At 45.0% G+C, this 22,374-nt stretch overlaps 2 protein-coding genes across 2 annotated transcripts; both read left to right on the top strand.

The window, feature by feature from the left end:
- Window positions 1-659: 659 nt before the first annotated feature.
- On the top strand, window positions 660-4,396 carry foxf2b (forkhead box F2b). The gene is made up of 2 exons (XM_084012558.1): window positions 660-2,107; window positions 3,723-4,396. Exons 1-2 carry the CDS (start codon window positions 1,132-1,134, stop codon window positions 3,893-3,895), a joined length of 1,149 nt encoding a protein of 382 aa, XP_083868684.1. The 5' UTR covers window positions 660-1,131; the 3' UTR covers window positions 3,896-4,396.
- A 13,294-nt stretch (window positions 4,397-17,690) lies between these two features.
- Window positions 17,691-19,875, top strand: foxc1b (forkhead box C1b). Its single transcript, XM_084011838.1, has one exon. It carries the CDS (start codon window positions 17,998-18,000, stop codon window positions 19,405-19,407), a length of 1,410 nt encoding a protein of 469 aa, XP_083867964.1. The 5' UTR covers window positions 17,691-17,997; the 3' UTR covers window positions 19,408-19,875.
- Window positions 19,876-22,374: the final 2,499 nt, after the last annotated feature.

The following is a 22,374-nucleotide window of genomic DNA, read 5'->3' as shown; positions in this document are numbered from 1 at the left end:
ACCACCACCTCTCCATCTCTCACACTCCTCGCCCCGGCCCGGCACCGCGACAGTTTGTTTTTGTTATCCTCTGGACCAGTTTGGGAGGAAATTATGAGCAAAATAATACAAATAATAGGAGATGGTGCGTTTTTATTGCCGTACAGAGATGCGTCCTTTGCCGCAGATAGCTCCCAGGCCCAAGTCAATGTTTCAGGTCATCGTGGTTTCAATTGCAAGCTGGACCTTTTTGCACATATTCTGATGGTATATTCGTGTAAGGGGAATTAATCTGTGGATGAAATCAACGTCATGCATGCAAGACGGGGGGGGGGGGGGGGAGGGGGGGGGGGGGGACTTGCGTGTCTGGCGTGTGGCGCTGTTGATTGGGATGTCTGGGGGAGGTTTGATAGATGGCTTAATTGCGTGTAGTCCGAACTTAGAGGGGGTGGGAGGGGACGAGAGGAGGCGAGGAGAGGAGAGAATGAGGGGCTTTAACACTGTTGAGAACGGTAAGTGGACGTGGGCCAGATTTGGCAAGAGGGTGGAGGGGGGGTGGCTCTATTCGTCACTGATTTGAGGGAGATTTGCAGGCGCGGAGTGCGGATGAGGAGGACGGGTGGGTGTGGGGGGCTCTCACGGAGGGAAAGAAAGATTTATGAAAAGATAGGTGGTCGAGCTTTGTTTGGCTGGACTGTTGCGCGCAATAAGTCGAGAGGTTTTCGCGTTTCCTCCACTTGAGGGATTATCAAGGCGGTCGATGGCCACCCGGCGCGCCACGCAGCACCACTTAGCGCCACTGTGACACCCAGTGGAGCCCCTGTGTCGAGCTAAATACTGGACACTCAGTCTCCAGTGGATATCCAGCTCCCCCCCCCTCTCCCTTCCTCTTCCTCTCTCTGTCAGTGCGTACTCGCCGTGCGTTCCGCATGCGTCAAGGGAGCACCGTGCGTAACGGGAGAGTCGTGCGTAACTGGAGACAAGATTTCACTCCATTTTGCGCTGGGATTCTGAGGACCACTGGCGGCGTAACGCTCCCTTGCAAGGACACTGACCGCCGGGTCCCGACATAGTTCTCTTCTGAAACATCTCACGGCTCGTCTTTTCTCCCTCCCTCTCTCCACTCTACGCCAGTCGTACGTCAGAGCTGACATGACGACCGAGACCCCTCAGCAGCAGCTGGACCCTCCGCCTCCTCTGAGATCCAGTCCGGCGTCCGGCGCCCTGCACCCCGCCATGCTGAGCTCACAAGCCGCCACAGAAAGTTCGTCCAGCGCCATTAAAGGGAAGAAGACGAGCTCCGGTTTACGGCGACCGGAAAAGCCGCCGTACTCCTACATCGCTCTCATCGTTATGGCAATACAGAGCTCCCCCACCAAGCGGCTGACACTCAGCGAGATCTACCAGTTCCTCCAGGCGCGCTTCCCGTTCTTCAGGGGCTCATATCAGGGCTGGAAGAACTCCGTCCGGCACAACCTCTCGCTGAACGAGTGCTTCATCAAGCTGCCCAAAGGACTGGGCCGGCCGGGGAAAGGCCACTACTGGACCATCGACCCGGGCAGCGAGTTCATGTTCGAGGAGGGCTCGTTTCGTCGCAGACCCAGAGGCTTCAGAAGAAAATGTCAAGCTCTGAAGCCCATGTATCGGATGATGAACGGCATTGGCTTCGGCACCTCCATTCTCCCGCAGAGTTTTGACTTCCAAGCTCCATCCGCCTCTCTGGCCTGTCACAGCAACGGCTACAACTTGGACATGATGAGCAATTCAATGTCCGGGGGTTACGACGGGCTGAGCGGCGGCCACCACGTACCCCACATGTCCCCGAGCCCCGGGTCCACGTACATGGCGAGCTGTCCCGTGCCGTCCAACGGGGACTACGGACCGGACAGCAGCAGCAGCCCCGTACCGTCCTCTCCGGCCATGGGCAGCGCGCTGGACGGCCACTCGCCGTACGCCAGTACATCCGCACACTGGGCGTCCTCCGGCGGGTCCCCCTACATAAAACAGCAGCCTCTAACCTCCAGCAGCCCCGCATCCTCCGGTTTACACTCCGGCATGTCGCCTTACTCCCTGGAGCAGAGCTACCTTCACCAGAACGGCAGGGACAGCCACAGCACCGACATATCAGGTACCGCGAGCGATGGGCCCCGTCTAACATCTGCGTGATCATAAAAACGAATACATAAAAACACAGGATAGTAATCCTCAGTGCATGTTCAGCGTTCCTGAATCACAGGCCGCAACAGGCAACATCTCTATGCACCAGAGGCCTGTGATCAATTCTTAATGTTTTGAAGGATTGAAAAATCAAATGGTTTATTCTATAAATGTGACTGATATTTAAAATCAGGATTGTCGTCTTCATTTTAAAATCAAAATAATACCAAAGGGGAGCCTAAAATAAATACGGCTTGTAGAAGGCCTACTATTCATTTAAATTGTATAGTTTGATTGTATTTATTGTCATTTATTTCCGAGCATTTAATGAGATCAACATGTGGGTGACAAAAACAATGTGACAACTCGTATTGAATAATACAGTTACATTTAATGCCAATTGAATAATAAAACCCGGCCTATAGACGTGGTTCGGTATAATTAACGTTAGTTTTCCAAATGTTTGGGGACCAGAAAGAACATCCAGTGATATGTCTCTTGAATCAACAGTCACGGGCCTAATAACACGAGGAAAAACAGGTATTTTCTAATCGCTGTCTTAATTCACCTCCGCAGTCCACGCTCATTTGCTATAACAAAACACGCCGAGGCTTTACTAAAGTCTGGGGAATCCACCGAGGCGAGTAACCCTCCATGCTGGAGCCCGAAGGGTCCCAGAGGTTATCTAAACAAAGAGCGCAGGTCGGACCACACCGGCGCTGGATTTAAACCAGCGCGTATCCACAAGAGACGGAAGGTGTAGTTAAACTTTACGCAGAGTCTTAATTGCGCCCGTACGGAGGATAAAACGTGCCGGCTGCAGAGCGCGGGGCCGGTGACGGTGCTGTCAGTCAGGCTCGCAGGGCAGCGAGCGGTGGCCCGGAGGATAAAGCCCGCTGTCTTCCCCTGGAAAACAGTCACATCTGGAGTCCTTATGACCTTGACGAAGCCGCAGCCTCCCTATTTATTTTTCTCTTTCTGGAAATATTTGTTCTCGTTCTTACATACACACAATGACGGCCTCGTTTCAATTTCCAGGTTTGTAGCTCTCAAAGGGAAAAACAAAGGCTATATATATAGATTGTCGTTAATGGTTCGAAAGAAAAATAAAAGCATTTCATTTTATTGTATTATTTTTAAATAGCGAAAGGAAGGTGCTTTGAAGCTAAAAGGAAATGATTGCGCTGTCACCTTGTGGAAGGCACATGCACATGTCCAACACATGATATATAGAAACTAATTTATTTCTACTCTCATGTGAAGAAAATACTAATTTATATGAATTATTTGAACAAATTAATCTGATTGGGACAGTTAGAGGGGTCGTTTATGAAGTACAATTAGTTCTGTAAAACAAGACGTATCGGAGTCACTTTTGTTATTATTTTAAAGCATGGCAGTGAATGCACATTTAGCTGTTTAGGAAATATATAAAGCAGTATTTTATTTTGAAGATGCAAAATGTTGATTTCAGGTCACAACGGCCTGTGTGTGTGTGTGTGTGTGTGTGTGTGTAGTGTTATTTAATGAAGATGCTCACATCATGCCTTCACCTCTTCATTGACACCCATTTGCCTCCTCCACAGTGGGGATCCCGCGCTACCAGAGCCACTCCTCGGTGTGCGACAGGAAAGACTTCGTGTTAAACTTTAACGGCATCTCCTCCTTCCACCCCTCGGCCGGCGGCTCCTACTACCACCACCACCACCACCACCACCCCCAGAGCGTCTGTCAGGACATCAAGCCCTGCGTCATGTGAGCGCTCCCGTCGCCCCGGACGACGGTCACAGTGAAACTGCAGCTCCGTCACGAGACAACCGGACAGTTTTTGATTTTCCCTTTTTGTTTTTTGGGGTGGGGTGGGGGTGGGGGGGATTCATACGAGGACGTATCCGCTCTCACGTGTTTGCCTCCTACGTGCAGCCAAAGTAGCTTTCTTGGTTGGACTTGAGAAAACTATGCATTGAAGGAAATGAATGAAGAAACCCCAGCGGCCTTAAAAAACACAACCACTCTGCCAGTATGAACCCCGACAAGCGTCCTCTTCTTCAAAAGAAGCTTCAGAACACGACTTCTAATGTGTTTGCTCTTGTAACGCGAGCAAACTAATTGTATTCCATGTAACTACTTTCTATCCTATTAGAGTAACTACACGCACGACGCTTTAGGCTAACATGAACTGCAACCAGCCTTGCACTTATTGTATAACCCTCTTTGTCCTGTAAAAGGTTTCAATAAAGCTGATGTATATTTTAGGCTACATTCCGGCGGACGTGTGTGAGTCTTTCACGCAGAACGGTGCTTTGACTTTGCGTTAAAGGGGAATCGAGCTCGCACGAAGCGGAGACGCAGAACTACACCTTGAATGCTGCTTCTCCGGCCGTTTACACACCTCCAGTTATGTGGAAAGTACATTTACTCAACTCAAGATACTTCAGAGTATTTCAACTATCTGCTACTTTATACTTGCTCTCATATTTTTGGCAGCTGGAGTTAATTAATCAGCAAAATAAATAAATAAATAAATAAATAACATGCAAAACATAACATTTTAAAGATTAGAGTGATCAAACATATATTCATTGCAAACAGCTAAGGTTACGCTGACATGCTATAATACAATTATACCATAGACAGGGACCACTGCGCTGCATAAGGAGCACTTTTACCCACGAGACCTAAAGTATGCTCTTAATAATTCTGTACTCATAGGTAAGTTATACCATGACCTTTTACTTATTAAAGAGCAATTCTTTATATTGTGATCTGATTATTTCTTCCACCGCTGATGGTCAGGTTTATAATTAGTATTATTCTTTCAATAACAATGCAACATTGTGCTACCACAAAAATGGCTGCTTTTAATCTTGTTTGTTCACTTGAAGAATTATCATTTGATTAATAATGAGTTCAGATTTGAAAGTGAAATGTCTGATATTTTGACCGTTTCTTCTTCGGTGTGCAGTTGTGATTATAATGTTGCGGTGGTGGAAGAAGCATTCAGATCCCTTCAGTAATCACAGCAATGCCTCAAATAAAAATAAAATTACAAGTCAAAGTTCTATATTTAAATCCTTCTCCACTAAAAGTACAGAAGTACTATCAGCAAACTCTACTTAAAGGATCAAATTATACATCAGAATAGCTCCCGTGATTATACATTTTAGATTATTTTATCATCATTACTTATTTATTATCACGTAAACAGAATGTTGATGTTGAAGTAAAAATGGAGTCAGTATTTTATCATATATCTTTTAAACGAACCTCATCATTTTGTAAGTAAAATCATAATCTCCAAAGTGCAGCTGGCAGGTCGATGTAGTGGAGCTGAGTTATAAAGAAGCATAAAAAAGAAATAGTCAAGTACATGCACCTGGAAATCATACTTATGTACAGTGCTTAAGCAAATGTACTTTTCCAGCACAGTTAATAAGAAAGGGTCATTAGAGGAGTCTTATTGGGAAGCTGAGAACCACACGAGGTGATCAGTGAAGCTTGCAGACTGCTGATACGAGCTGTGAGCCTCAAAAGACAAACGTCCTTTAACAGTTATGTCAAATGTAAAGGCCACTTCTTAGAAAGTCTGATTCTAGTCTGACTATTTCAACGTCTTTACATGTTGTTCACCTCCAGCCCGTCTGAGAGTCTCTTGCATCCCGAGGCGGCTCCTTTCCATGTGGACATCCCGGGTTGCCAGCATTCGAAGACGCCGTGTAAACAAACGGAACGACGGCGTCCATGGAAATGCAACAACCTGGTATATTTTTAGAGTGCGGTAAACAAATGAGACTTGCAGAGAGCCGTCTCGTCACACAAACAGAAAGCAGACTTGTGCTGCTACTTTTGTCTCCGTGGCTTTTGGTTATGACTCAAACGCAGCATCCCTCACAGATAGAGAGCCTTATGAGGACACCGACACAATCACAGTTTTTAAAAACGTGATCTGTGGAGACACTATTTGTGTTGCTCAATGCAATGTCTGAAAATGTTTTCGCCAGGATGTTTGATATCGGTTACCTCAGTGTTTATTTGGTGTTTAAAAGGGCATTACGGTTTGGAGAACTTCTCTCTGGAGCAGAGAACTTTCTAAAGATCTGTTCTCAAGTAACTTAAAAGCCACTGTAAGTAAGAACAAAAGTACAACCAGGTTTCAAAATTCGCAGGCAGTACGAATGAAAACCACATGAGAAGTTCATGCTTCCACAAGTGATCTCTAACATTTGAACTGCCAAGCAAGCCACATGTGCAACAGCCATTCACATGTGGACAAATTCTCACGTGGTGCGATGCTGTGATGCAGAGAATGAAGAAAGATCTGGTGGCAAATCATACATCTTCATACTTCATATCTGATAGCGAGCTCAGAAACACAGAGCAGGTGAGGCTGACAGAATCCTCCCTCTGGTGTTTTCAACACTTTGAGTTCATACAAATGTCTTGATTGGTAACAGAGAAAATAACAGCAATCACATATCAAAGAATGTGTTTTTGAAGAGACAACAAAGTCCTTTCCAGATTCCTGGATTCAGCTCTCCATGATGAAAAGTCTCACAGAGTGGCCCTGCAGCTGCTGGATTTTCCATGACTAGATCTTTGGAGTGAGTGCTGAGTATATGATATGATGGAGTGTAGTGCCATCTAGTGGCCGAGTTCATCGCACAGAGGCCGTTTCCACAGTAGGACGATGACACACAGAGCAGAGCTTGTTTTACATCAACACTCTGCATGACATTAAACTAAAAGACGTGACTTCTGTCTCAGCCAATGATGAACTACTCCTGCTGGATCCTAATCAATTTAATACATATATGCTATATGTTCATATAGATCTGGATTATCAGTTCCTCAGCGAGGTGAGTGTAAACCAAGAGTTGAGCTGGTGATGTTACGTAAAGTCCTGCTTATCCTGTTTGACTCAAAAATACATCACGGTGCAGAAGTTGGATACTCTTGAAATGCCGTTAGATCTCAATGTTAATGTGGTCTGCTGCTGAGGATTGAACCCATTTCAACTTGCTGTCACAGTTCAGAGCGTGGCCATGGCAACCACAGAAACCACCCAGTGGAAAAGGATCCAGGATCTAATTTCACTGCTATCAGAGTTCCCTGAATTACACAGATCTGCACACATAAAGTGACTCGAGGCAAAATCAGCGTTGCAATCAATAATCTGAGCTAACTCATGAGTTTTCTAAATATAAATAGGCCGTGGTTACCGCTCACTTCCTCAAAAAACGTAACAGTTTCCAAAGAGCTGAGGATACAATCAGGTCAAATTAATGATTCAATATGTCTCATTATAATTCTGGTTTTAATTTCAAACAAATGTTCTGAGCTGGGTTAAACCCTGGTTGAGTCCACACAGACATGGTCATGGGTCGCTGTTTTTTGTAAATTCTGCTAAATAACAATAGTGACTGTTTGTATCACTGAAAAATATGTATCTTGATATTGTCATTATGAAACAACTCACTAGTTAATATCCATTTAAACATGTATATTCAAATTTAAGATGATTACCTCTGCCCTTCTGAAAAGGAAATGTTGGTTTTGTGCGTTTGAGGGTCACATTGTGTTAGTGGCAGGCAGAAAAATGTCACCTAACATAGCTTGGCTTTGGGACTTCCGTTGCTGAGTTTTTGTTGGCGCGGTCCGTTGTGTGTTTAATAGATAGTCTTTGTGTTCTTTCTGCTAGAAATAGTTTTTCAGGTGCAGTTAAATACCAATTTATGTTAAAATGCATGTAAGTGTTTAATTGCTTAATTGCTTCTATTTCCTAGTGTTTTGGTCAGTTAACATTATGGACGTATTTAATACTTCGTGGGCAGGATGCAGTCAATTGCTGTTTATTTCCATGATTGCACTGAACTACCATCGGGGCTGTGCAGGTGTTACAAATCAAGGCTTGGTGTGCATGTAACCTTATCAATGATCAATCATTACATTTCCATGTTCATCTTTGTTGCCTGAAGCTAACTGTAAGTAGTAATGTTACGCCCCACCATGGTACTTTTCCTAAACCAACTAAACAGTTTTCTTGCCTTAACCTAACGTGGTGAAGGCACAAACATACTTCCAACTGAAATACATCAATTTTAAATGCGTCGGCCCCTAAAGGTTGATGACGTTTTTTATTTAGAAACATTTTCTGTTATATTACTTGGAATCTGAGGATAGGTTGATTGATGACTCTAAATGTCCCGTAGGTGTGAATGTGAGTGTGAATGGTTGTTTGTCTCTACATGTCTCCCTGTGATAGACTGGTTACCTGTCCAGGGTCTACCCTGCCTTCACCCAATGACAGCTGGGATCGGCTCCAGCCCCCCGCGACCCTGAATACAGGATAAGTGGTAGACAATGGATGGTTTACTTGGGATCGTCGTAACCTACTGATGGCAATTAATACATGAAATGCTCTGACATAAAAACATTTAAAAAATGTCATCCGTGGCTGATGAAACATCGGGGCCAGAGAAAATAATTGGACGGCCTGTCTGTCTGTCAATGCTTACTTCCTGATTGAGCACTCTGTCGATCTTAGCACTCGTTTGGCGTTCTGGGGGAGCGGCTTTGAACAGAGGTCTGAACGAAGGGGGCGGGACTTTATTGGATTGGCGATGCGTTTAAAGCCAAAGTCTCTGTGTTTTTCCAAATGACCTACTCTGCCTTTAAGTGTCTAACACTGATTTCTGCAGGTGCGCCTCCTATGGACTCATTAACGGCTGTGTTGAGGGGAAATGGTACCCCAGTAAGTACTTGTACCAAGTTTTATGTTGATCCGCCACATAATTATGGACTTAAAGTTTCGGTTTACCTTTTCCGTGAGCTTGGTCTGTGGATAGTAATGTGTAGTTTTCTTTTGTATCAAATTCCATTTTCTGCAGGTTTCTCCAAATACAGAGGAGATTAATTGGGGTCCTGATCTGAAAGAATGTTGGCTGGCACTGAACATAGAGGAAACAGCTCTAGCCAGTGTGAGAAGTCATCTACAGAAACAAGTAGATGTTGCCGAACTCCTCGGTAACGGTCCCAGAAGATCTACACCAACAATTTCCCACAATCACCCAATGCTGCCCCCTCTGGGTCCGAAAAGTGAAGCCAATTTGTAAGGAGGATACCTTAAAATTGCATTTGTTCTAATAGCCAGCAGGGGGCGACGCCTCTGGTTACCAAAAAGAAGTCAGATTGCACCGAAGTCGCTAATTTCAAGTCTTTAGCAGGATGTGCATTTAGTAAATGTCAAAGTGCAGTTTGTGAAATAGTCACAAAATGCAATCTATCACGACTTTTTCCATTTTTGCACGTTGTTCAGTTTGAAAACAATACCAAAGGAAAGTAAAGTAGGATCCTCTTTAATGGTGGGCACACAAATTAAACGCATCCATGTGACTATGCAACGGTAGAGCTGGTGAGCTAGTATAACATATTATATGTAACGTAATAAATACTCTACTCCTGGTGGGCAGACGGGCAGATTGATGAGTCCAACATGTTCAACCACGAGACCAGTGTTGGACACCGCGTGTCCCAAAGCGTTGTTGTAAAGTGATGCGTTCACGGTGGTTTTCCTAAGAGGTTTTGTTGCCTCAACCTAACATTTGTTTTGTTGCCTCAACCTAACATTTGTTTTGTTGACTAAACCGAACCTGTATTCGGCTATTTTAAGCCCAATCATGACGTTTTTCCTAAACCCATTGAAGTGGTTTTGTTGCCTGAACCTAACTCTCGTTTTGTAGCGTAATGTCATCCCGAATGGCAGGAAAAAAATGTTGTACAGGTACAACAGACTTTCTTGGTGTCTGTAGTCTCTTAGGTGGGTGATCATAGAAGAGATGGAGCCGCTGATTGTAAAGAGGTGAGGGAATGTAGCTTTGATGGACTTTGAGGAAGCTGTACAACCTCGGCATGTCACGAAGCTAGAGATGCACCGATTGATCAGCTGCTGATCCAAACCGGTTTTCAGCTGATCAGTCACCGAGTGCCAACATGTCGCTGTTGTGGAAGAGAACGGGTGAGTGAAGTAGACATGAAGCATGCAATTGTCACAACTGCAAGCCAAAATAAGCCGTGGACAGAACAGGTACTAAAGTAGTGACTGACGTATCTGCTGTCAGCATGCAGGCTCTCCTTAGCACAGTCCTGCTTGTAGCATTTATTTACATTATGATGCGTTCAAGCTTTAAGTTCAAACTTGAACAAATACAGTTGTTGGAAGGAGATGTTTTCACAGCAATATAAAATAGATATTAGAGATATGGTGGCCCTGAGACCTCAACGCACTGCAATTTAAGGCAACACATTCACATCAAAACACATCTTCACCATATCAACCACACACATGCTGCCTTTAAAACATTCACCAACTTGGCAAAACACAACTTCATTTTGACGACATTAAATCATCATTTTATGACACATGCACAGAATTCAGAGAAAAGTGCAGCAAAATGCTCACAACAGAAACTGTTTCCAGGGGACAGTAAAAGATGGATAGCCAAGGCTGCAACTGAAAAGAAGCAACGCTGTTCATGAAAACATTCATGATTTACCAATTATTATCAAACTGTCATATTCTAATTTCAGTTCTTATTTTAATGTATTTTGAAAACAAGTATAACAAATAAAATGCACAGTAAATATAGCAAGTTATCAATAAACGAATGCTTATAAACAACATTAATACATTTTATATGTGCGAAAAGAAGTAGGAAGAATACACTTGGCCCTGCCTCTTCTCCATACCTCAAACAATGAATATCATATTAAATGTTGTGACTGGGAGCCTATATTATTTTTTAAATTTCAGTTCCAACCTTGGTAATTAAGTAATATTTTTTAACAGGGTTGTCCACGTTTAAGTTAAGATAATCCTTTTTTAAGTCCCACGGTGGGACATTTGCAGGGTTGCAGCAGCAAAATTCACAATATTTCACATTGGAAATATTGACACTGAACATGAGTGAATGGTCAGATTTGGTCTGTGCGGTCTACTGGGAGGGCAGCAAGAAGAAGGACCTGCGGTAACCAGCCATGAGCAGCACTCTTTATGGTCCCCTGGAAACCCTTTCTGTTGGGTTGTGAGCTTTTTGCAGCACTTTTTCTAAATGCTGCACGTCGTCAAAACTGTGTTTTAGTATGTCGTCAATTTGAAATTTTAGTTTGTGGTCAAGTTAAGGTTTTAGTGTGTGGTCAAGTTAAGGTTTTAGTGTGTGGTCAAGTTAAGGTTTTAGTGTGTGGTCAAGTTAAGGTTTTAGTGTGTGGTCAAGTTAAGGTTTTAGTGTGTGGTCAAGTTAAGGTTTTAGTGTGTGGTCAAGTTGGTAAAGAGGTTGTTTCATTTGCATGTGTTTTCTTTATGTGCAGTGTGTTGAGCAAGGCACCATAGAGTCATGACCCCTTTTACTTTTAAACATTAAATCTAAGCACCTTACAATATATACAGTAAGTAAAACTCAACAGGATTCTTTTTTTCATCAAAGCAAGTATTTAAATAAAATTGAATAATGTATTTCCTAATCATCATCACTCGCCTCGTCTTGGTGAGTTTTCCAGAGAAGACTCTGCAGAGAGAGAGAGCCCAGATGTGGGCAGAGCTCCAGGAACAGATGAAAGCCGTCCACGAGCAGCTGGATGGGTTGGCCCAATCACAAGCCAGCAAACCAAAGAGAAACGAGGAGAAGAAAAAAGAAAAGCGTAGGAGGCATGTCCGGCCTTGTAGATGAGATCCAGGATGCTACACCTGTTCTGCAGCTCCATAAGAAGAGCACAACAAAGAGGTTGTACCCATAGAAACACAGTAAAAAGGGAGGGGATGAAAAGAAATCATCCTGCTGCTGGTTCTCCATCTGGAAGACGGTCTAGGGGCTGTTGGGTAATCAGCTACAGACACCCTGATAAGATCGAGGTTCACTTTGAGACACTAAAGCCTTCCACTGGTAAGTTGGAGAGATACGGCTACTCCTCACCTGCCCCTCATCATCATCATCCTCATCCTCTTCAGAGCATCAGCAGATACCAGGTCAGATCTCTTTCCTGCAGTCTGTCCGAGGACCATCCCAACACTCCTTCAGGCCTCACTGCCTCCTCCTCCCGATCCAGTCCCAGACTCAGCCAGCCCCATCACATCGGTTTGTTTAGAACTGCAGTTTTTCTACACACACATTAATAGAAGTGTGGGTCCAGTTCTGGCCCGTCTACACGCTACAAAGTAGGACCACACTCATTTTGCAGGGCGTGTCTACAGGGTCATGTGTCTGTGTGGCACGGGACCATCAGTGGTGTGATTGCCGGCTCCTCCAGTCCTCGATCCTGTTGGCTGTTGTCAGCTTGAATTTCATATGATGCCAGTCAACGTCATTTAAAAAGAGACCTGGAGGTTCAGTAGAATTCACCACTCTGAGAGAAGATTCTTTGTTGTACAGTTCCTTGTATGGACAGATGACGGGTCAGCTCAGCTCTCCAGGACGAACCGTTGTGGATCTCACAACGTCACATGCACATTTACACATTCTCCCTCAGAGCCAATATAAAGGCTTGTCCTCCCTCCGCTGGATGTCATGACTCTAAAACGAGCGATCAGCCTGCACTGTGGCAGCAACGAGCCGGATCATCTCTCAGTCTTCCTTCTGCTGAGCTGGTTGGGGGGAAAGACTTCTACAGAGCCTTCAGAGTTTGTCTTCTTAAAGAGTCCTCCAGATGTTCTACTTTAAGGAGAATCTCCTTTTCTGCAGGTGATTCTTGGAGGTCAAGATGGTTCCCCGACTCTCGTAGACGTACTCGGCGTAGAGCTTTGTTGGAGTTGCTCTTTCAACTGCTGTATCTAATGCTAAAGCATCTCCTTTACCACTTCACAGACACTGAGCTTGAAACCTGCCTTCTTGCTGGAGCTGTGTCTTTTACCACGAAGGAGGGTCACTGAGTTACCTGTAAAATATGCTCAGTAAAACCCAGAAGATTTTCATATAAACCAGTGTAAGGAAATAGATTTACAGATTTTATTCTGCAAAATAATTGAAATGACTCAGATAACGTTTCCAAGATGGAAACCTTCTATAATCCTGGAGTTAGAGTTGTGAAATAGTGTTTCAGAAGATGAAGTGGGCAGTGAGACTGATGCTGTAGCTTCATGTGGAAATTAAAAGGGACGGTTGCACCCGTGGGCTTATTAGTGAAACCTCACCTGAACAAGCACAGATCTGGTAAAGAGGACATACAGGGATAATGATGGCTCCTTATAATTACTAGCCCACTCAGCCACTTCTTCAGCAGGGCGTTTACCTGCAGCTGCAGTAACAACATGAATAAAGCCACAGACTAGCAAAACTGATATGAGGGTAATTAGACTTTTGATTCCTGTAGCATTTTAGAGACATTGTCATTGATCCAATTTACACACCTTTTTTTCAAATGGGAAATAAAAAAACTCTATCTCCATGTTACACAATTCTGCCAGACAAGCTGACACAAATATTTATTTTGTTTGCCTGTTTTGTACTCAGGTCAAAGATTCCCATTCAGGTGAGTAGAACTGTACAGTTAATTCAATTGAACTTAAAGCCACACTACGGCATGAACAAGTATTGTATTAAGTTCCAAGGAGACATTTTTTCAGTTCATTCATGAACATAAACTGAGACAAATAGATCACAATGTGTCTCCTGCTCAATTTTCTATGCTAATCTTGATTAAATTTGAAATGGCGTGCAAAAGAAGAAGGCTAAGACTCACCAGGCCAGCTAAATAACAAACAGCTCAATCTAAATGAAATGTCATTTCCCATGGCCTTATTTGGATTGTCAGAGAAGCTCTGCACATTTGACCGCCTGGTCTTAAAATGTGGAGTTTTTGGGGTTAGGGAGGGAAATCTGCCACACTGTGAGGCGCTTTGTGGCCTTGAGAACAGCTTTACCCTCTTCAAACCAGTCGCAGCCGGAACACCACACACAAGATTAATGTTTTGCACATGGATGATTGGCAGCTATTTATTTGGAAACCAATTCCAATGTGCTCTTTGGGTGCCTGACACTGAGGTCCTGGGATGTTTTGGAAATCTGTCTGTGTTTAATTAAGCACTTAATATAAACACTGTCGCTGACACACTGAAGTGCCTACAAAACAATTTCATACTTGATCCCTCAGGAAAGATACTACAAACTGCTGTGAGTACGAATATAGAATTAAAATACTGCTTGTTTTTATGGACATTCTTATAGAATTGTGGGGCTTGAACTAAAAATTGATTATTATCACAAAAAAATCACCTTTTACTTTTACTATGCATGTGCATACATGTGGCAGCAGAGGGCGCTGTGCTACTACTTAATGCCAGTTTGAGTGTTTAAAAATGACTTACAAGCTGGTGGGACTGCTGCTGATGGTGATGATGATGAGACCTATAACCAGAAATAAAATTCAACATTTAGCCTGTTTTCTTAACATAAGAAATGTATATATTTCAACAATAAGCAGCCCAAATAATGTGTAAATCAGCATCATCTGTCATGAGTAAATCTGTATCCGAGCTATGAAACTGAAGCAGCATTTCCCCGTGGATGGAAGCAGAAGGGACAAAATATGCTTCATCAACATGTTGGGGAACATTAGTGATTTCTAAAACTTTATTATCATTTGCTCTTTTTACCTCACCTGATTAACGACCAGTCCTCAGGTACTTAACTTGAGTAGCCTATTTTTTATTTTTATTTTGTGCTGTTCCTCCTCCACTACATCGTAGAGTCAAATATTGTACTTTTTTGCAGATTTGGATACATGATTTTCCATAAAGCATCAAACCAATGATGATGATGAATGTTAAAATAAGATTTAACTCTTTTTTTTTATCCCTGGGGGGGGGGGGGGGGGGAGTCCACTAGCCTAAAAGCTACAAAACAGCAGAGCCAGCAGCTGGAAGCTAACGGTGCTAACCATGCTAACAGTCAAATAACAGCAACATGGCGGACAGAGTCCATCTGAGAGGGAACTCACGTGTCTGCAGTGACGCTGGTGTGGTGACATTGTCAGCAGTTGAGAGCTAAAAGTGAAAACACAGACAGGGAGCCACCATTACTCTGCTATACTTTCACATTAAAAACGTGATATGCTGTCAATATCAAGAATATTTACTCAACTTGAGATGCAGGACTTTGTACCAGAGTATTTCTACACTGTGGTAGACTACAGGTCGCTCAGGCCTCACTGCTGACGACAACGTGCAACGTCGTGTACTTCTACAGACTGACCACTGGGGGGCAGGAGTGTGTCGCGGGCCTACGTTTACACAGCCTTCAGCTTCAACAGGGATTTCTGTTTAAAAGCCGTCCGGTTAAAGTCGAATTAAATTCTCCTAACCATTAATTAATAGCAGACAAAAGGACGTTGATATTCGCTGTTAGTATAGATGTTATCTCAGGATGTGGTTCGGTTTTCTTTGGAACCTCAGCAGCGACAGATGGAGGATCCGCAGATAGGAACAGGTTTATCCTGTACGCCATGATGAATTAATGCCGTACGTTTCGACACCGCTACGGTGTCGTGCGTCCAGCCGTGGGTTGCTGATTCGCGTCCCCGCAGGTCGGGTTTCCCTCCACACACACGGACAGTTGACCCTCCGTGTTGCCGCGGGGCCGCCGGTCTGTCACGGCCGCTCAGAGGCCTCTCTGCCCGGACCTCGCAGGTGACAGCTCTGCATGTGCTTCCTCGCGAGAGTTGTCAGGACGACACATGCAAATGACGGAACAAAGAGCGGAATGAACGCACGCCGGTGAGAGAGCAACGCTATCGCATCACTTTTATCAGTTTGTTTCGCAACTTCTCTTCTCTTGCAACTAAACGGAAACTTTGCAAAGAGTGATCTTAATCAATCAGGGCAATCTCCACATGAAGATAAGATTAAGGTGCTGATTTATACCTCTTTCATCGCATTAAAATCCATTTTTATTTTTGTTATTTAGCTCTAGATGCATCTTGTTAGCAATATGTTTTCTCTTTCCAAAATAAGATGTTGACTTTAAAGTTTGAACTCTTCAAAAGACAGACGACCTTTATCTTAACTTCACAGCTTCTGTCAATAAAGACATTTAGGAAGGATTTCGTTTTTAAATGTATTTGCAGAATTTGAAGATTATTCGTGTGCGTTTTATAAACTTCTCTGGATTTGGTTGAATCCATAAACTTCAATAAGAGATGGGACAGTTTAATAAAGTCTATTAAACTCTCCTGTTGGAGTTCTTCATTAAGTGCAGTAGTAGGCCTAGTATGCCACCGTTGTATATATGTGAGCATGCGCGGCTCTGCAAACAAATAAAACCGCTTCACATGAATTGGTGTCTTAATAATGTTTAAAATGATTTTACACGACCAATTAAAACAGACATTTTACTTTTCTGGTTCAACAATTAATATTTAAAACAAATATGAAGACAGGTTTCCCAACACATGATAATAAAATCATATTTCAATTATCTTTAGAAATAAAACAAATAAAGAAAAAATAAAATATTGTATAGGTTTATTTTATATTTTAAGTGTGTTAATATTATACTTGTATTTTATGATTTTAATAAACTAATAAAAGAGAGATTATTAATTTATATTCTCTGTCATAAAGACACGCACTAACTAGGCCTCCTGCCCCTTAATCGCCTCCATCTTCGTAATGTTTTTAAACTATTATTCCCATCAGGCTGCAAACACACACTTCTGTTGTCTTTAGGCTTCGCAATCAACACAACGAAGCCGAACTTTCTAGAAGCCGCGGGGGGACGTTGATGGCTCTGTTAACAGCCGCTCAGTGTGAAGGACATTTGGAGGTCTTCATCTTAAAAAAAAAAAAAAAATCCCACCTCGGTCTCAGCAGCCGCTCGCACCCCGGGGACCTTTTCTCACCCATCTCGACCAAATGATGTTCATTTAACCTTTAATTAGTTTCCACGCACCGCCCACCGGCGCGGTCGGGAGGCGTCCGCGCTCTTTCATGTGCGTCTGTTTATTCAGAGGCTCAACAGCAGCTGACGAGAGTTTTCTCACAGCCTGATAAGAACGAGCTCGTTTTGCATTCCTGATCGCTAATACGTTTGGTCCAAACTAGGGGTTAAAAGCAGCCAAATATATGTCAACTCTTAATTTGGGGGGGAAAAATAAATCTCTGGGCCTCGGGCTGATATCACACATGACAGAATATCCTCCGGATCCGGTTTAATATTTCGCAGGAGAAGAAGAAGAGGAGGAGGAGGAGGAGGAGGAGGAGGGTACACCAATTTAGTCAGAAGTTTCTAGGCTGTGAAATCCACAACACGCTTCATTTCTCGTCCCCAGAATAGACTCATAAGACGTTATTTTATGGCTCATAATGTGATACAATAATACCAAAATAATACATGTCTCACCGATTGAGTCATTATATGAATGTTTGAGTATTTTAGACACACCCTGAACAGCATTTTAATAATTCCATGTCTGGGCTGAGGGGAGAGGGGCAGGAGAGAGGGGGAGGAGAGAGGGGGAGGGGGTGTAGTAACTTTTGTCGCCATGCAGCTTTTCCACAGGTTCACTTCGTCCTCCAATTGGATGATGGAGCACACATTCTGGGAGGAGCAGCGCGAGCAGCCAAAAGGGAGGAAAAAAATGTGAAGGGTAAAAAAAAGGTTCCTCGCGCTCCTCCAGCCTGACTCCGAGCCTTCTCCGTTTCCCAAATGTTCACTGCGGCCGCGCGCGCTCTCTCCGGTTCCCCGCGGCGAGCTGTGGCTTAAAGAAAGGACTTCCAGACGACGCAGAGAGAAGAGGGAACCGGTCCCGGTGTCGGAGCACACGCCGAAGTCTTTGTGGAGGGGACGCAGCTTGGGGAGGTTTTACGCATTGCGCAGGATGCAGGCGCGCTACTCCGTCTCCAGCCCCAACTCTTTGGGAGTTGTACCGTACATCAGCAGCGACCAGAGCTACTACCGGGCCGGCGGCGGATACACCGGGATGCCTGCGCCCATGAGCATGTACTCCCATGCGGCCCACGACCAGTACCCGGCCAGCATGGCCCGGGCGTACGGGCCGTACACCCCTCAGCACCAGCCGAAGGACATGGTCAAACCCCCCTACAGCTACATCGCCCTCATCACCATGGCGATCCAGAACTCACCGGAGAAGAAGATCACCCTGAACGGGATTTATCAGTTTATCATGGAGAGGTTCCCCTTCTACCGGGACAACAAGCAGGGCTGGCAGAACAGCATACGGCACAACCTGTCTCTCAACGAGTGCTTCGTCAAAGTGCCCCGGGACGATAAGAAGCCCGGCAAGGGCAGCTACTGGACCCTGGACCCGGACTCCTACAACATGTTCGAGAACGGCAGCTTCCTACGGCGCCGGAGGAGGTTCAAAAAGAAGGACGTGCAGAAGGATAAGGATGACAGGCCGGGCAAGGACCCCTCCGGCCACACTCCGGGCAGGGAGCAGGACCCGTCGGCGCCGGGCTCCCACCCGGTGCGGATCCAGGATATAAAGACGGAGAACGGGACCTCAACGCCGCCGCAGGCCGCCTCCCCGGCCCTGAGCGCCGTGCCCAAGACCGAGAGCCCCGACAGCAGCAGCAGCATGTCGACGGGCAGCCCGCACAGCGTGCCGTCCACCCGGTCCCTCAGCATGGACGGACCCGAGCACCACCAGCACCACGGCCAGGCCCCGGTTCAGGGCTTCAGCGTGGATAACATCATGACGACCCTGCGGGGGTCTCCGCAGGCCGAGCTCTCCCCGCCACTCATCGCCTCCTCCCGGACAGGTATCACCCCGTCACTGTCGCTCAACTACTCCCCCAACCAGACGTCCGCGTACAGCTCGCCGACCTGCAACCAGAACCTCTCCTCCAACGCCAACGCGACCTACCACTGCAACATGCAGGCCATGAGCCTGTACGCCGGGGACCGGTCGTCCGGGGGCCACCTGGCGCCCTCCACCACCGTGGAGGAGGCCCTGCCCGACTATTGCATCACCACGACCACCGCGTCCCCCCTCGGACACAGCAACCTGGGCCAGGCGGGCCAGGACGGCCACCACGCGCACCAGGGGCGGCTCGCGTCCTGGTACGGGGACCTGAGCCACTTGAGCTCCGGTTACCCGGCGCAGCAGCAGAACTTCCACTCTGTGCGGGAGATGTTCGAGTCCCAGCGGATCGGGCTGAACGGCTCCCCGGTCAACGGGAATAATAGCTGTCAGATGGCGTTCCCGTCCAGCCAGTCCATCTACCGCACCTCAGGAGCTTTTGTTTATGACTGCAGCAAGTTCTGAAAGCCAAAGTGTGTCTTTTAAATTAATAACTCTTAATATATGTTTTATATTTTTTTGTACTTTTTTGGTCTTTTATTCTCACTCCGAATGGACTTAAGAGACTGTGTTTTTCTGTCGAGGCGCGTGTGTAACACCGAAAACACGTAAGTTTTCTTCCCTCTCACTTTGAGAATTCTGTAGAAAGATGGCTCAAACACCAGCTTTTACGACCATATACTGTAAATTATAACCTAATATAGTAATTTATTTTTTAGGAAAGGGGAGTGGTTGGATATTGAGGACCAAACACTTAAGTTTTTTTCCAGTTTTCTTATCGCTTTATTTGTCACAGTTCTTGTATAAATAGATGAGGGGGGCTTTGTAGTCTATACTGACTTATTTTATTCATTTGTGTCTTATTTGTTTAAAAAGTATTTTGAAGGCATTACATTTTGTTTGTTTAATAAAGTGCCGTCTATTTGATCTTAATTTGAGTGAGTTATTAGCTCTGGTAAGAACGTATTTTTAAATGAAGAGATTAATAACCGGGAAGAAGTTAAATTGTGTTTTTGGATGTTAAATATTTGATATTAGGTTTAGTTTGCTAAATACTCTAAAAAAGAGAGAAGAAAAAGGAAAGTTCTTTATTTGAGAAAACAGGGAGTGTGTAGGTTATTAGTTGTAGCCTAAAGTCTCTCGGTGAATCCACATAATTAGTATTATCCAATTAATGAAGCAGTTATTGAAGCTCATATGACTTTTTGATCATAAAGAAGAAGGAATAGTTTTATTAAAACGTACCAGGTGGTCTGCGGCCCTACTTTGCGCCGCGGAGGCCAAAAGCAAGCGTCCCGCCGAGGTGACCTAAAATCCTAAACCGTGAGAGGTGAAAGAGATATCTGGGCTTCAGTGGGACAGCTTCAGGGGACCCTGCAGCTTGTGTACATGCAGGCGGTAAATAAACACGCGTGTGGCAGCAGCTCGGTGCGGTCTGAACTCACTAAAGGCCTCGTCAGCAAAACAAATCAGTCATTACAAAGCTAGCGGGCTTCCGTCTGACTGCTGCTCGTGAATGATGGGAGCGTTTGGGTGCGAGAGAGGGCTGCAGCTGCATGCGTTTCTGGATGTCTTCAGGGGGACATTGTGCTGCACAGACCCCGGAGGGCCCCGCTGATGCATGCTGGGGGACGGTCTGACGTGTGCAGGAGGACACGGCTCGGTCTGCTTTCATTGAGCGGCCCACACTCACCTGTGTGACGCGTTGCTGCTGTCACACGTGGATTTATTTATTTCAGGGCTTCCTCGGGGATTTTAGGAACATTTCAAATTGACTACGACACGTCCAGCTGTTGCCTGGTTAAAACCTAATTAAGATTTTATTATTATTATATATGTGTCGATTAAAAACATCAAAACAGAAGTCATCAGTTTGTTTTCGCTATAATAACACGGTGACGGGAAATATCTCTAATCAATTATTATGAAAATCAGCAACAGCAACAAAACGAACATAAAACTACCACTACTACGTATAATAATTAATAATAATAATTAATCAGAAGTCACTGGTGTTTCCAGGACGGACAGTTTGAATGTTATCTCATTAGAACCTGATTTTGTTTTGTTTCTTTGAGCTCTTGGAGCCTCAGACTCTCATCCAGCAGCAGACAGTGCAATTCTGTGTGTGTGTGTGTGTGTGTGTGTGTGTGTGTGTGTGTGTGTGTGTGTGTGTGTGTGTGTCGGGCGGTAAACGCGTGAACGTGACCGTCAGTGGGGCCCGTGCGGATGAGATTTTAACGAGTCAGTGAAACTAAAAATTCCAGAGCGCAAACGCTCCCCAGGGCCACCAGTCAGATGGGTCGAGGCCATAAAGCTAACGTAAACAATGCGCCCTGCTGCACCTTCCTTAACTACTTATCTAAAGTGTCTAATAATAGAGATAATAAATAGTATAATAAGTAGATTGCTCATAAACAAACGTCTTTGTGTCTGATGCGGCACTCAGGGGCCCGGAAGCGAAACGCAGTCGCGGCTGGGAATCATTTTTCATCGTAAGGACAAGACAGAAGGAGGTGATGGGGTCAATGGAGAGGATGTCAACAATGCACTTTAGGAAGGGGCGGCGAGAGGCTGCAGTAGAGCCCGTCACCATCGCTGGGACTGCAGGTCTACAGGCCTACACACATGAAACGCTCCCAGAGGAGCTGCAGCACGCTGCCGGGACAAGTGGCATACCCGTGTTCGTGTTCGGGGTAATTGGCGTCCGTTTAAACGCGCGCGTGTCCTCAGGGGATCCGTGTTGTGTGTCGGTGCCTGCGGATGTCTCTTTCTGTTACAGCCATGAAGCCCACATGTGTTGAGCGGCCGGCAGACACCAACGTGTAGATAACAGTGGGTTCTGAGGGGGACTAGTTTCTTGCGCAGGCACTCATTTGGGTTGTTTTTCACCGAAGCACGTCTGAATTCAACGTAGGGTATTTTTCCATCTCATTTATAGGACAGCATCACTTTTGGTCAATCGGTGTCTGTGACATTAATATTACATACAATCCGGGTCCTTTAACGTTGATTCAAAGAACAGAATATGGGATACCAGATGGAAGGCCTAGGCATAGATGTTAGACTGGCGCACTCCTCGTGTGTGTGTGTGTGTGTGTGTGTGTGTGTGTGTGTGTGTGTGTGTGTGTGTGTGTGTGTGTGTGTGTGTGTGTGTGTGTGTGTGTGTGTGTGTGTTCAGCTCTGCCCACCCCGTTGAGTCTCGGGGAGACAATCGATGGCGGACTCTTTAACTCTTCTGACACCAAACAACGATCTGACTGAGTTTTCAGTCTCATTTGTTGGTTTTCGAGTATTCATTTAATCCTTTCAAAGAAAACAACAACACGGCGTCCAGCGGAGCTAAATCTAGTTCACAGCAGTGATGGCTGTCATTTAACACAAGTTGTTCAATTAATTTCCCCTGATGAATTTCATCATTATTTTTTATGC

This window comes from Eutrigla gurnardus, assembly GCF_963514095.1.
Source record: "Eutrigla gurnardus genome assembly, chromosome: 6".
In the NCBI taxonomy this organism is placed as follows: Eukaryota; Metazoa; Chordata; class Actinopteri; order Perciformes; family Triglidae; genus Eutrigla; species Eutrigla gurnardus.
Note: the sequence above shows the minus strand (reverse complement) of the source record. Positions and strands in the feature narration are given on the sequence as shown.